General features: G+C 53.1%; 1 protein-coding gene and 1 non-coding gene across 2 annotated transcripts in view; one reads left to right on the top strand and one right to left on the bottom strand.

Annotated features, from left to right (window-relative positions):
- Positions 1 to 14,369, top strand: part of MELTF (melanotransferrin) — a 24,938-nt gene that overhangs the window by 808 nt on the left and 9,761 nt on the right. The window contains exons 2-10 of the mRNA XM_077767750.1: positions 988 to 1,142; positions 2,784 to 2,883; positions 3,635 to 3,817; positions 5,234 to 5,390; positions 6,776 to 6,843; positions 9,471 to 9,658; positions 10,718 to 10,898; positions 11,616 to 11,767; positions 13,996 to 14,092. Coding sequence (XP_077623876.1) covers positions 988 to 1,142; positions 2,784 to 2,883; positions 3,635 to 3,817; positions 5,234 to 5,390; positions 6,776 to 6,843; positions 9,471 to 9,658; positions 10,718 to 10,898; positions 11,616 to 11,767; positions 13,996 to 14,092 — 1,281 coding nt within the window. The remainder of the gene's footprint in view (positions 1 to 987; positions 1,143 to 2,783; positions 2,884 to 3,634; positions 3,818 to 5,233; positions 5,391 to 6,775; positions 6,844 to 9,470; positions 9,659 to 10,717; positions 10,899 to 11,615; positions 11,768 to 13,995; positions 14,093 to 14,369) is intronic.
- LOC144234420 (U6 spliceosomal RNA) lies at positions 10,322 to 10,428 on the bottom strand. The gene has a single exon (XR_013335941.1). It is a non-coding gene; the product is annotated as a U6 spliceosomal RNA (small nuclear RNA).

Raw genomic sequence — 14,369 nt, 5'->3', positions numbered from 1 at the left:
TCCCGCAGTGAGCTGGGTTGCAGAAGGGAGGCTGTGGACGACCCCGCGGTCTTGACCCTTGGGAGCGGGGTTGGGAAGGACAGGCTGCCACGAGAGGATGACCGGGTTCCTGGGGATGGGGAACCGGATCAAAGCTGGACAGGGTGAGTGGTGAAGGAACTTCTGTCTGCAAAGGCATGGACTGCAAGGACATGGGGCCCCCACCTCTGCTGGGCCCCCAGGCTGGGAGCTCTCTAGAACTCTGACCTGATCAGACCTCGGGACCCAGGAGGAGGGGTCTAAGCAAAAGTCCACTGAGGAGCTGTGTGCCTCGGCTCTCTACCTAGGTTCACTTACTGGGGAGAAGCTGGCTTTTCTCTTGTGCTCTCTCAGGTGACCAAGCAAGCTCAGAGAGGTCAAAATAAGTTGCGGAGGTCACTAGCTCCTTCCCTAGGAGTGGAAACTTGAACTCAACCTGCTGGTCCCTCGGCTTCCCCTTGGCAGAGGCCTGGCACTGTGACCCTGAGGGAGGGTTCGCGATGGACATAATCACAGATGCTCTAAGAGGCTGCAAGTCTCCTCAAGGAGCCACAACCACTTCCCAGTCTCGGTGCTCGGTTCCCGGGGAGGACTCAGGGATCCCGAGTGAGAGAACCTAGTCCATCACTCTCTTGGTGGAGGACACAGAGGCCCAAAGACTAGACAGGAGCTTGCCTGGGCACAGAGCCAGCCATGACTCCCCAGCCAGTGCTCTTTCCACCCACTAGGCTGAGCAGGTTTGGGGGTGGCCAAGCGCTACCCTCGGAGACATTCCCTGGCCTCCGTAAAGTGCCAGACTCTGAGCTGCCCCAAGTGCAGGGGCTTTGCCAGTGAGCCCAGCCCCTCTGCAGCCTGTGACACTTTTTGCCTGGGTTCCTCCCAGTGGGAGGGCAGGGCTGTTGCGTGGCTGGTGGAGGCCATGGGCTCGGGAGGCAAGGGGAGCCAGGCCTCACTGTCCCCTGTTGCCAGCGCTCAGCCGGATGGAGGTGCAGTGGTGCACCACCTCGGAGCCAGAGCAGCAGAAATGCAGCGACATGAGCAAAGCCTTCCAGGAAGCCGACATCCAGCCATCCCTCCTGTGTGTCCAGGGCACTTCAGCTGACCACTGCATCCAGCTCATCACGGTGAGTCCTCTCCCCTCACTCTGCCAGACGGGAGGGCTCTGACTCATGAGGGAGTGCACAACAGCTTCATTCACAGAGAAAAGTGCCATTTCCTCCCTGCCAGGGCCGGGCATGGGATCTCCTGAGTTTCCTAGGCAACAAGGTCTGGCTTGTTTCCTGCCAAGGCCCAGGCCAGGCACTGGGAGGCCCCAGGGAGGGCTCCTGCTCGATGGGCGCCAGTAGGGAAAGGTATCTAAGAGGCAGAGTTTTCCTTCCACGAGGCCCCTGATAGAGTAGGGACACTACCCACCCCCACCAAGGGGCATCCACACAGCAGCCCCCTCAGTGGCCCACGGTAGTTACACCGTCATGAAGTTTTCCGGAATGAGGCTTGTGCAGTTTCCCAGGAAGGAGGAATGGAGGCCAGCGGTCCTGGGGCGTGAATGGGGTGGGAAAGAAGTGCTGAGGGGCAGACCTGCTCAGCTGGCACTGTGTGCGCTCGGAGGCAGGACTGTAGTGGAAGGACAGTGTATGGGGGAAAGCCTTCTGGGCGGGCACAGGGGATCTGAGTTTTCATTTCAGCTCAGCCCTTGATTTCTCCCCAAAGCTAATCCAGTCATATCATACCACCTGGGCCTGGGGCTTCGGTCAGGCTCCACGGTGAGGAAAACAATTATACTGAACTGTAAGTTATTTTATCAAGGAGCCTATGACATCGATAGGTATACTGCCATTTGTGTTTTAAAATAAAAAGGGAAAAAATGAAGTGGGACTTTATGGGATTCAGTCTGCATCTTAGAAAATCTGAGAAACAGATTAACAGTGGAGGTGGAGGTCTGAGAAGCAGGAAAATGAGGGAGACTCACTTTTCACTACACACCATTTTGTACTATCTGATTTTTTTTAAATTTTAAAAAAATTTTAATGTTTATTTATTTATTTGGGGGGATGCACCTGGGTGGCTCAGTCAGTTGAGCATCCGACTTTAGCTCAGGTCATGACCTCATGGTCAGTGGATTCGAGCCCCACATCAGGCTCTGTGCTGACAGCTCAGAGCTTGGAGCCTGCTTTGGATTCTGTGTCTCCCTCTCTCTCTGCCCCACCCCCACTCGTGCTCTGTTTCTCAAAAATGAATAAATGTTTTAAAAAGAGAGAGAGGGAGAGCAAATGCACAAGCAGGGGAGGGGCAGAGAGAAGGAGAGACAGAATCCCAAGCAGGCTCCACACCATCAGTGCAGAGCCCGATGCAGGGCTTAAACCCACAAACATTAAGATTATGACCCAAACTGAGATCAGAGTCGAACACTTGACCGACTGTCCTACCCAGGCGCCCCTGATGTTTTGTTTTGTTTTGTTTTTTTTACTATGTAAAGCCATTAGAAGCCCTGGAAAATTAGTAAGTTTTAAATAACATAATTAGAAAAACAAGGCAAATTCTTGGCCTAGGACAGCTGTCACCTAGGACCTGGTAAAGCATGAGCCCCCCTAGGCCCTGGTGACTGCAAGGCTGACCCGGGACAGGGATCCTGAACCAGACAAAGAGGACCAGTATGGACCTCCATGGCTTTTCAAGGGGCCCTAGACAGATTAGTGGGCGTCTGTGAGCTCCTCGCCATGTGGACCGGGGTGGCTGGGCTGGGTTGACCCACATATTCCCCGCAGGCCCAGGAGGCTGATGCCATCACCTTGGATGGAGGAGCCATTTACGAAGCAGGGAAGGAACATGGCCTGAAGCCCGTGGTGGGCGAAGTATATGATCAAGGTCAGAGGGGCGGGCCAAAGGAGAGAGGATATCACTCTGTTGTGTGTCCTTGTTGGGTTTGGCCCAACCCTCATTGCCCTCGAGCTGGTCAGTAGCCCTGTCCCCAGAACAGTCCTGGTGTCCAGGCCAAGCCAACCCACAGAGAATCCCCTAAGTCTCTCTTGACACCCTCCTCAGAGTGGGGGTGCCACAGACATTGAAGGCCAGTTTAAGTCTATCCTTCCTTGTGGGGAGCCCAGCACACCTGTGACTTGAACCCACAAGCCCTTACCGAGGGGCTGCCCCTTGTCTGCTGTGGTGTTGGGCACAACTGCCTGGTGAAGGAGTCTTCATAATGCCCAGCACCAGAGCATGCCAGCCAAAGCTATTGCCCAGGACCTGCAGAGCCCAGCAGACCAAGATCAGATCCCAGTTCTGCCCCTTGCTGTGACCTTGAACAACCTTCCTTCCTTGACTGTAAAATGGGGAGAGCGACCCCTGTCCTGTCACACAGGCGAAATGGGTCAGCCTGTGTGCACTTGACACATGGTGCAGACTTGGAGATGTGAGTGCCTTTACCCCAGTCCATGCACCTCACACCAGACGTGCCTCTAACTCAGAGTACATGGTGTGTGCGCGTGCGCGCGCGCGCACACACACACACACACACACACACACACACCCATCTCCCACAGCCTTCCCAGGCAGGGTTCTAGCCTCTCTGGTGACTTCTCCTCTGCCACCCTCACTCCTCTCCTATCTCTCCCTCTAGAGGTCGGTACCTCCTATTATGCCGTAGCTGTGGTCAAGAGGAGCTCCCATGTTACCATCAACACTCTGAAAGGAGTCAAGTCCTGTCACACGGGCATCAACAGGACGGTGGGCTGGAACGTGCCCGTGGGCTACCTGGTGGAGAGCGGCCGCCTCTCCGTGATGGGCTGCGACCTGCTCAAAGGTGAGGCCTTGGGGTCAGGCAAGGCTTGTCCTGCAAGAGGGCTGGGTCTCCCCGCTGGCCGCTGCGCTGCCTTCCCCTGACGGGTGACCACCCCCAGGCTCACCTTTGTGCTCAGCTTCCTTTAACTAAGGAGCAGCACCATCACACCTCCTCCAGGGCCTCCCAGACACCTACTTCATGGCCACCTGAGCCACCCAGGTGTCCCAGAGCATAATGCTCTCTTAAAGCCCAGACTTTGCTGTCAGATAGATGTTCATTTAAACCCTGGCTCAGCCTGGTCTGCCCTGAAGTCTATTACTCTACCTCGCTGAACTTCAGTTTCCTCCTCTGGAACACAGGGACGTTAGCACCACAAGGCTGTGATGTTGGAAGAGCTAAGATCCTTCCCACGTCTCTGCACAGTGTCCAGCACAGGGCATATCCTCCCTGTACAGAGCTGTTGCTATCATGAGCTCAACCCCCGTACCTCTCGGGAGCACCTTGCTGTTGTATGCGCACACACAGGCATGCGCCTGCCTGGACATGCACACATGGACACGCAAACCTATACGCATGCACGCGCACACATGCACACGTGCACAGGCCACACTCACGCATGCACAAGCCCATCCCTATACACACGCACATGTACACAAGCGTTCACTGACTCCCGTACAACCCAACCGCTGTATAAACTAACACAACGTGCAAGAGCTTGGGAGCCACGTCCCCTCAGATGGTGGCCAGATAAGGGTGGTGCATCAATCAGTTGGCACATTTATTAAATTTCTACTCCTCTGGGAGGAGGCAACAAGCAGACCAGGGAAGGGAGCCCACCCTGGGAGAGCGCGGTCTAGTTGGGTGAAGAGCCAGCCTCCTGCTCCCTCCACGTGGCACTGAGGTGACCTTAGCACAGGATAAATATTTGTCGAAAGGGTGGACACTGGGCCTCAGTGCTGGCAGCAGCCCCCAAACCATGCAGATCCCGACCACTTCACCATTCCTCTGCCCCTCCCTGTGTTTTCAAAAGTGTGGTCTATGAAATTAATTGTAGTCATTATGTGATAACTTCTTTCTTTCCCCACCTTCGTTGATGACACACAACTGACTCGAAGTAAAACCCACAGTGAAGACTGTTTATTTGATAGTTGTCCTTTGCAGGCAAGTAGAGCTGAATGTTTTATCCCCCGGAGCCATTTTTAAAATAGCAACAGTCACTCCCAACAGCCCTTGCTGCTTTTGTGGCCCCGGTTTGGGAGTCACTGACCTGGCCCAGCTCCCCAGTTTTGTTCAGACAGAAGCTTGGAGGGTCTAGCGAATCTCTGGGGAGCCTGGCCCAGCCTAACTGCAGCCTGAGGCAGGTGAGCCCTCACGGGGGCACTGGCAGGCATCTGATCTCATGTGGCTGACTGACCACCCTCTGCCTCCTTCCCACAGCTGTCAGCGACTATTTTGGGGGCAGCTGTGTCCCCGGGGCAGGAGAGACCAGCTACTCGGAGTCCCTCTGTCGCCTGTGCAGGGGCAACACCGCTGGGGAGGGGGTGTGTGCCAAGAGCTCTCTGGAGAGATACTATGACTACAGCGGAGCCTTCCGGTGAGAGGGCAGGGGTGGGGGGCGCTGAGTCAGGGGTGAGGCCTGGAGGCCACAGAGCGGGTGGAAAACAGCTGGGCACTGAGAAGGCCCAAGGGGGGCGGGGAGTGTTGGCTGCATCTCCTCAAAGCACCCTTTATATGATTCCTGTGCCTGGTTAGTTTAAAAACATCAAACTGAAATATGCCAGACTGGATTTGCTCTCAAAATCAACATGTTTGGTGTGTTTAGAGAAATGAGGGCTTAGAGGGTGGCAAATGGCAAAAACAACCTTTTGCGGGGCGCCTGGGTGGCTTAGTCGGTTAAGCGTCCGGCTTTCGTTTAGGTTATGATCTCGCGGTTCGTGGGTTCGAGCCCCGCGTCGGGCTCTGTGCTGACTGCCAGCTCAGAGCCTGGAGCCTGTTTCAGTCTGTGACTCCCTCTCTCTCTCTGACCCTCCCCTGCTCACGCTGTCTCTCTCTAAAAAAAAAAAAAAACCTTTTGCCACTTTCATGTTCCCATTCTGGTGTCCCAGACCAGCAGGGAGGGTGATGGGAGTGGGAAAGTGTGGCGGGAACCCCAGAAGTCTTGACAGTCAGCTGGCCTCAGCTCCGCACTTGATTAGGGCTGGCACTTTGGATGGCTCTCCATGGGGCCCAAAGACAGTCTCCAGCAGCTTGTGTTTAGCCTCATGTGTCCACCGCTGGGAAGACACACTTGGTGGGGCCTAGAATGGAAGCCCCCTGAGCCCCTCTAACCGCCTTGGCCTCAGTGTTTCCACCTGGGTGCAGGGAGCCTGCAGGTGCCCCCACACCCCACAGTGGGATCGGGGGAAGTGCAGTTTGGGGCCCAGAGAGAAAATCAATCCCCAGTCCTCCAAGCCAGAGCCTTTGGCCTGCACCACTCTCCCCCAGCCCAGGCCATACTTCTCTGCTGGCTGTGGGGATGCAGGCAGCCCTTTGCCCAGTAGGGCCTGGCCTGCCTCCCTCAGTGGGCAGTGATGTATAAAGAATGCATAAAAATCCTGGTCCCTTCTACTCAGGGGTTTTTGGTGTGGCATGAGAAGACTTTATCTAATCCCCTGCCTCCAGGCTTCAAAACGCCCTGAGCATCGGAGCTGGTAATAGCACCTGCCCTGTGAGTACCTGCTCCACTCAGGCCCCAAGCTGGGCTGTACAGGATCTATACTGATTACATAGGATCTCTCCCTATAAGAGCTACTTTCTTATCCCCACTTGATAGATGATAGAGGCTAGGAGGGCTCCACAACTTGGCAGAGCCACACAGCTAACAAACCAGGGAGCTAGATCCTGGGACCATCTGACCGTGAAATCCATGCCCTCTGGTCCAGAACAGACCTCCAGAAGGCAGATGAGCTCCACCTAGGCTCACTGGTCTCTCCTCCGCAGGTGCCTGGCAGAAGGGACGGGGGACGTGGCCTTTGTGAAGCACAGCACGGTGCTGGCGAACACCGATGGTGAGTAGGGGGTCTGGCTTCCAAGAGCAGGTCTCAGGCTCTGTAACTCTCCCTAAAAGGAAGAGCTGGATCTCGTGAGTATAGTTCAAACTGCTCTGTGGGGCAAGGGGCTGCCCTGCTCTGATTTGCATCTGTCATTGGCTCGCACTTTCATCTCGAGTTCTGATGATGCAGAACATTTGCAAATCTCTGTGTTAGCTCTCCTCTACCATCCCTTCTCCCGTTGTCTTAAGAAGCCATCCCTTGTCCCTGAACAAGGTCATATTAAATTGGGTTAGTGTTATGTGTCTATCCATTATATCATTGTCGTTAAAAAAAATTTTTTTGCAATCATTGAGCTTTAGAAAAGTTCCAAAAATAAGTCAGAGAACTTCCACTTAGTTTTACCCAGATTCCAGCTTTTACCATTTTGCCACATTGGATTCATTATTCTTTCTATACTCGTGTGTGTTCTTTCTGAGCCATATGAGAGTACATTTGCCTGCATCAGACCCTTTAATACTTCAGTGTATCTCTCCTAAAAACAAGGAGATGTGGACCTAACCCCAGTAACAGTCATCAAATTTGGGAAATAGAACATCGACACAATACTATTATCTAATCTACAGCCCATATTCCAGGTTCACTAGTTTTCCCAATTCTGTCCTTTGTAGCCTTTTTTTTTCAGGCCAGGGACCTAATGTGTGAGCACACGTGGTATTTAGTTGTTAGAGCTCTTTAGTTTCCCTTAACTTCAAGTAATTTCTCAATCTTTTTGTGGTAGTGACATGTTTGAAGAGTCAGTCCAGTTATTTTCTAGAATGCCCTTTAATTTAGATTTCTGTCAGGATTGTTTATGTCTTTAATTTGAGGTATAATTCACATGCAGCAAGACACTCTCTTTTTGAAGTACAGTTCGGTGAACTTTGCCAAAAACACAGTTGTGTAACCACAACACAATCAAGAGAGTGATTATGACAGACCTTTCACCCCAAAAGTTCCTTGATGCCCCCTGCTGGCATCCACCAACCATTTCTGTCTCTAGAGTTTTGCCTGTTCAATAATGTCTGATCACTGTCTTTTTTTATGATAATTTTTTTATCATAACCTTTACCTTTAAAAGCATAAGGTCCATCATGTGGTCTGACATTCAAGAAGGCAAACAATAAGATCCAGCTTTGAGAAAGAGGAAAAAAAATGATTTGAAAAAGGAGGAAGCCCATAGGATTATCTCCAGAGCGAGGTGATCTTATGAAAATGGGCAGCTGGGGACTGGGGCCTCAAGATCAAGCACCGGAAAATTTGGAAGGAGGAGAAAGACTAGGGATGTATTGGGTTAACATCGGGTCTTTTAGTATTGTGATGGTAATCTAAGGAAGTCTAAATAATTTTTTGAAGACTATCTTCATGCAAATGATTGGTAAGAACAAAAAGGGGAATCGACATAAATGTCTGAAGTAGGAAAGATGGCTCGAATGGTCCCTAGCCAATGAAACATAGGAGTGACAGATCAAAATACCGAAGTGGTGCGTTTGTCTCACCAGAAGGCAAGATATGCCCCCAGAGCTCTATAGGAAGGCTTTGCAGCAGAGTAAAAATAGAGACGAGCTGGGGAGGGAGGCGAGAATGGCACGGAGTAATTGTTGAGAGTGCTAAAAATGATCATGCAGTCATTAAAAATGACCTTTATGGAGTTTTCCAAACTATTACTCTCGGTTTTAGGGTTTGGTTTTGAAATAGCTTTGGAGGGAACAGAGTTTTCATAATCCCACAATTATTTTTTTTCCCCTTCTATTTCCTATCGAGGCTTATCCTCCTCATTTTAAAATGGAAAAGTCATAAATGTATTGTTATGTAAGGCCATCTGTTGAGTTATGATCTTAAAATTATTTTTCTTAATATTCCTAGTCTGGTGTTGATATTCACTCTTTCAAATAAATCTGGTTTTCTATCATAAATGAGGTTTATGGAAATTTTTCCAATACTGTGAGAAAATACTTTAAAATGACAAGTGGAAAAAAAAAGTAGGATGCAAAAATGCCTATCAAGTATGTCCATAGCCATGTTAGAAATGGTTAGAAAATAGAACAAAAGACTTGGAGGAAACATCACGAAATATTAATAGGTGAATGTTGGATGAATATATGGGCAAAGCTTTGGAGAGTCACCCTTTTCTCTCTGGGCCACAGTTCTGGGTAGATTCTGTCAGGCTGTGTTCCCACCACCATGGCCTTCTCCTGGGCTCTCTACTCAGTCAAGTTTCATGCCCAAGGGCAGCAGTGAACTCCTGCTTCATTTCTCTCTCCCCCTCCGAGCCTCCCTTTGTCTCTTACTGTTTTTATCATTAGTGACTCGTCCTGTTTATATGTGCTGCATTCCTGTCAGAGACCTCAAATCCATGTTTTTAATAGAAACCAGGGAGGGTCTGTAGAAAATGTAAGACAGCTGGTCTTGTGGAGTGTGGCCACCAAGCTCCCCTTCATTCTGAGCTCTGGGTCTCACCTCCTGGAAGAGTTTCCGTTCACCATGAATCTGCGGCTCTGGACACCCTGGCCTCTCCCCAGCTCCGTCTCCTAGGCTTCCTGAGGCCCTTCCCAAACCCCTCCCAGGACAGAAGTTGGCTCACCACAGGCTTCCCATCTTCCCAGGGAAAACTCTTCCCTCCTGGGGCCAGGCGCTACTGTCGCAAGACTTCCAGCTGCTTTGCCTGGATGGCAGCCGGGCTGATGTCACCGAGTGGAGGCGATGCCACCTGGCCCGGGTGCCTGCTCATGCGGTGATGGTCCGGCCCGACACAGACGGAGGCCTTGTGTTCCAGATGCTCAATGAAGGCCAGGTGAGTTCAGGGCACACCCCCTACCCTGCCCCTACACAGCTTCCCAGATGGTATTGAATTTTCTGGCCTCCTACCAGGGTAGGAGCTCGCTCTGGCAAGAGCCATCATGGGGCTGGGCCAGCCAGACCAAGAGAGGCAAGACTCAGAGATCCCTCACCCCTGCCCGGGTGAGGGAATCTCTGTAGTGTCCAACCTCCATGTGAAGGAGGGACCGACTGTGTGAGCTGGCAGCCAGGAGGGCCGACCAGAGAGAGGAGACCCAGGACTCAGGAAGCGAGGAGGGCTGGGCTCACGTTTGTGGCCCTTGAGACCCAAACCAGAATATATGAGCAAATAAAATGATAAGCCAACAAATGTCGAAGTACCCCATTGATTAAATGGGCTGAATAATGTTTTGCTGAGACCACTGTTCACAAAAACACATTTCTTTTTTTTTTTTTTTTACAAATAGTTTATTGTCAAATTAGTTTCCACATAACACTCAGTGCTCATCCCCACAAGTGTCCTCCTCCATGCCCATCCCCCCTCCCCCCCACATCCATCAGTCCTCAGTTTTTGTCAGCATTCAAGAGTCTCTCATGGTTTGCCTCTCTCCCTTTCCCCCACCATTTCCGCCCTTCTTCTCCCCCTTGTTCCTCCGTCAAGTTCCTCCTAATCCTCCTAAAAAATATGGAACGCTTCACGAATTTGCGTGTCATCCTTGCACAGGGGCCATGCTAATCTTCTCTGTATCGTTCCAATTTTAGTATATGTGCTGCCGAAGCGAGCACACAAAAACACATTTCTGACTGTGGGGCCCCAGCTTTAGCTAATTTTGCCCCATCACTTGTCCTCAGTCCCATCCACACCTGGGTCGCGAGTCCCGTGTTCAGTCAGCAGAGTGTGACAAGGTGGAGTGCACTGAAGGATCACAGAGGAAGGAGGGAGGTGGTGCTTCATCTGGTCCTCACAGAGGGTGCCTGGCCAGAGGTCATGGGAAGAAGGAGCTGGTAGCAGATCTGGGAGGGATTCCTGTTGGCAGCACCTCACCAGCCCTCACTCCCGTTCCTTGACACACAGCGTCTATTCAGCCACGAGGGCAGCAGATTCCAGATGTTCAGCTCTCAGGCCTATGGCCAGAAGGACCTGCTCTTCAAAGATGCCACCTCCGAGCTGGTGCCCATCGCCACACAGAGCTACGAGGCCTGGCTGGGCCGCGAGTACTTGCAAGCCATGAAGGGTCTCCTCTGTGACCCCAACCGTAAGTCCGCTGGTCTCTTGCCCCACTGGCTCCAGCCCAGCCTGTGCACAGGCATGGCAGTGCTTTCTGGAGAGGTAGTTGGAAGAGGACCCTCACCCCAGGAGCTGTGCCTCTTGGCCTCCATGAGAACCCATTGCTTCCACCTCCCTGCCTCTGCGGGTTTGGGCAGAAACTTCTCCAGAGTTGCATGGCCTGCTGTATCCTGGATGCCCCATCTGCTCCAAGAGGTGGGGCCCAGGCCATTGGGGTCTGTCTTGGGAAGGGTCTCCTTGCCCTTCCACATAGAAGTCATCAAGTCCCATCATTCTCTCTCCACAACACCTCTCTTCCTCCTCCGCACCCCACAGCCCAGGCCCCAGTTCAGGCATTGTCTGTTGGCTGGACCATTGCAGTAGTTTACAAACGGGCTTCCTGCCTCTTGCCCCCTACAGCCAGGGAGACACATGACAGCCATGATCTGCCTCGAGCCTCCTCACAGTCCCATGAAAAAGGCTCACAGTTATCCCCTTTCTGTAAGAGGAAACAGGATCAGATGGTTAAATAACTTACTTCTTAGAGCTGATGAGGGAAAGAGCCAGACTCTCCCTGAGGTCTGACTCCAAGCTCTTCCTACCGAGGTACTGGCCCCCATGGACCCACCCCACAGGCCATGCTCAGGGCCAGCCCCGGAAGCAGGTGAGCGTGGTGGTGACCACAAGCTCACACACACCCACACAGGGCTGCCCCGCTACCTACGCTGGTGTGTGCTGTCCACTCCTGAGATCCAAAAGTGTGGAGACATGGCTGTGGCCTTCAGCCGGCAGAAGCTCAAGCCAGAGATCCAGTGTGTGTCGGCCGATTCTCCCCAGCACTGCATGGAATGGATCCAGGTAGGGGCCGCTCCCAGAGGAGCAGAGCAGGCGAGGGGGGCAGGCGGTGGCAGCGCCTGGGATAATCCTTACCGGTCCTCCCCCTGTGCCACCTGGACTGAAGGATACAGGGCAGGCTGGGGAGGAGAACGTCTCCTGTGACAACCCCACAGAGAAAAGGGAGGAGGAAAGAGGAAGGACTGGTAGGGACCAGCCATCCCACCCCATGGGACAGGGTATGGGGGCTGGGAGAGTAGGGGGGCTAGTTCCTCCCAGGGAACCCAGGAACCCCTCCTCCCTGAGTGGGTGGGCTGGGAGCAGAAGCAGCATGAGATTGGCCCAGGGAGGCCCTGACTGACCCTGGCTTTCTATACAGAGAGATGAAACAAACAGTACTAAGTTCAAAGAACCCTGATGTCTTCTGTTGTACTCTATCCTAGTCATTTTTCCTAGGCTGTTATGGTTCATTACATTGATTTGGCATCCACTGATGTGCTGCAGTTAAAACACTGGCCCTGTGGAGGCCCACACAGCTCTGTCCTGCTTTCCTTCTCTGCCTGGAGACTGGGAGGGCCCCACAGTCATGGATGCTACTGTGGTCACAGGTCCCTGGGTGGCTGGGCTCCTCCCTTCTTTTTTTTTTTAAGAGCAAGTAGGTAAAGCCTATGGTCAGGAGCTCTTATCAGGGCAGTCCCCAAGTGCAGGCCAGACCACAGCCCCTCAGGAGTGTCCATACTGCCCCAGCCAGGCAACCACATTGACTTAAAGACCAAGAAGAGGAGAGTGGACAGGAATAAACGGAGGTCAGAACTGTGATAGATCAGTCACACAAGCATGCGAGTCCCAGGGGCCACATGCCGTGCTGAGATTTCACATGGACTTCTTCGCTTAATCCTCACAACACTATGGGGTTGATATGGTCGCTGTCCAGTGTGGAAACTGGCTCTGAGAGAGGCTGAGGAAGCAATTTGCCCAAGGTCACCCAGCTCATGGTGGGGGAGTCCCTCTTCCTCCCCAGGGGCCCTTAGGAGGCTGGCCCCACCATGACCACAGGTAGCACCGAGGAAGGGGGAGCTGGAATGGAGGAAGGGGAGACCGGAGAGAGAGGGCTGTTCATCTCCTAAGGCTGGGCAGGTTGTCCTGTGTGGGGCGGCAGAGCAGGGAGAGGTGCAGGAGGGAGATTTCAGCTCCCTACAGGAAGAGCCTTCTCTCTGTCTAAACTCAAACAGGGCCCAGGGGCTGCCCAGTGCCCTGTGGGGAGGGGAGCAGACTTGGAGGTTCCTCAGAACACCAGCAAAAGGCTCAGAGATACTTGATTCTAAGGCTCCCAGGGATGGTGTCCAATGTAGTTCTGATGGCCTCTGCTTCCCGGCCACAGTGACCCAGGAAAGGGGGTGCCAGCCAGACCGGGCCCTGGGCTGTGGGTCTAGGGCCTGGGGTCCTCCTTGCCTTCACAGTAGGTAGGAAGTCTGGGTGAGGGGGGAGAGGGCCACCAGAGACACACCCTCCAGGCTCAAATATCAACACCACTGCCTGTTATTCCACCGTCATGTTTCTGGGCCTGAACATGCAGGGTACCTTCTTGGGGTGCAGATATCCCCTCTCTCTCCGGCCCCATCCCCCTCTCCTTGGGGTTTGTGACACTACTATGCCTTGATTTTCAGTTAATCCCTTTTTAGGGTCCAAGGGGTCACCTGTGCAGACTTTAGAATGCACAAGAGTGGGCGGAGTGTGGGAGACCTGGAGAGCTTCAGGAGGGTGGAAGAAGGAGGCCCCCGGCCCCCCCTGCTGCCTCCTGAGGCAGAGCTTTTTAGCCATGAGACTGCTGTCTTTGAGGCCTGGCTCTTTCGTCCGTTCGCATACACATTCGACAAATACACATTGCACTTGTGCTGTGTGCTAGCCCTGGGCCAGGTGCTGGGGACACAGTACAGTGTCCCAGGCCTCTGAGGGATGGCACTCCCTGGGGAGACCCCACCCCAAGTGTGAGGGCAGGGATAGTCAAAGTTCTACTCAGAACAAGGCCTGGCGACAGACACGTCAGTAAACATTTTGACACAGACGCCCATGGATGGGAGAGCTGATTTCATGCCTCTGGCCCCCCAGGCACCCCTTTTTGCCTACACATCTCACAAGGGTGGGGTAGGATAGGGTCCCCCAGGGAAGAGAGCTAGAGGCCAAAGTCCCCGGCACCTCTGTCTGATCCTGACACCTCCTCTGCCCAGTCACCCTTTCCTGTCCCATTTCAGGCTGGGAAAATTGATGCTGTGACCCTGAAGGGCGAGGACATCTACGAGGCAGGAAAGAAATACGGCCTGATTCCAGCCGCTGGGGAGCGCTATGCCCGTGAGTGTGGTTGCTGGGCCCCCTGGCCTCTGCTGGGAGGCAGCCCATATTTTCCTGTATATATAACCCACCTCCACCCCAGCCCTTTTCAAAAGCCCCCCTTTTTCCCTTTCCCAGGGCTGCTTGCTGTCAGTCACAGGCAAGCCCTGCTGCCCCAGGCCTCAGTTTTCCCATCTAGTCACTAAAAGTCTGGCAGGTGTGGGCCGACCTTCTGTAAAAGGTCAGAAAGTAAACCCTGTAGGCTTTGCAGGCCATAGACAGACTCTACATATTCCTT

This window comes from Crocuta crocuta, unplaced genomic scaffold (genome assembly GCF_008692635.1).
Source record: "Crocuta crocuta isolate KB4526 unplaced genomic scaffold, BGI_CrCroc_1.0 scaffold45, whole genome shotgun sequence".
NCBI lineage: Eukaryota > Metazoa > Chordata > Mammalia > Carnivora > Hyaenidae > Crocuta > Crocuta crocuta.
The sequence above is the reverse complement of the archived record's forward strand: the minus strand, read 5'-3'. Positions and strand labels throughout refer to the sequence as shown.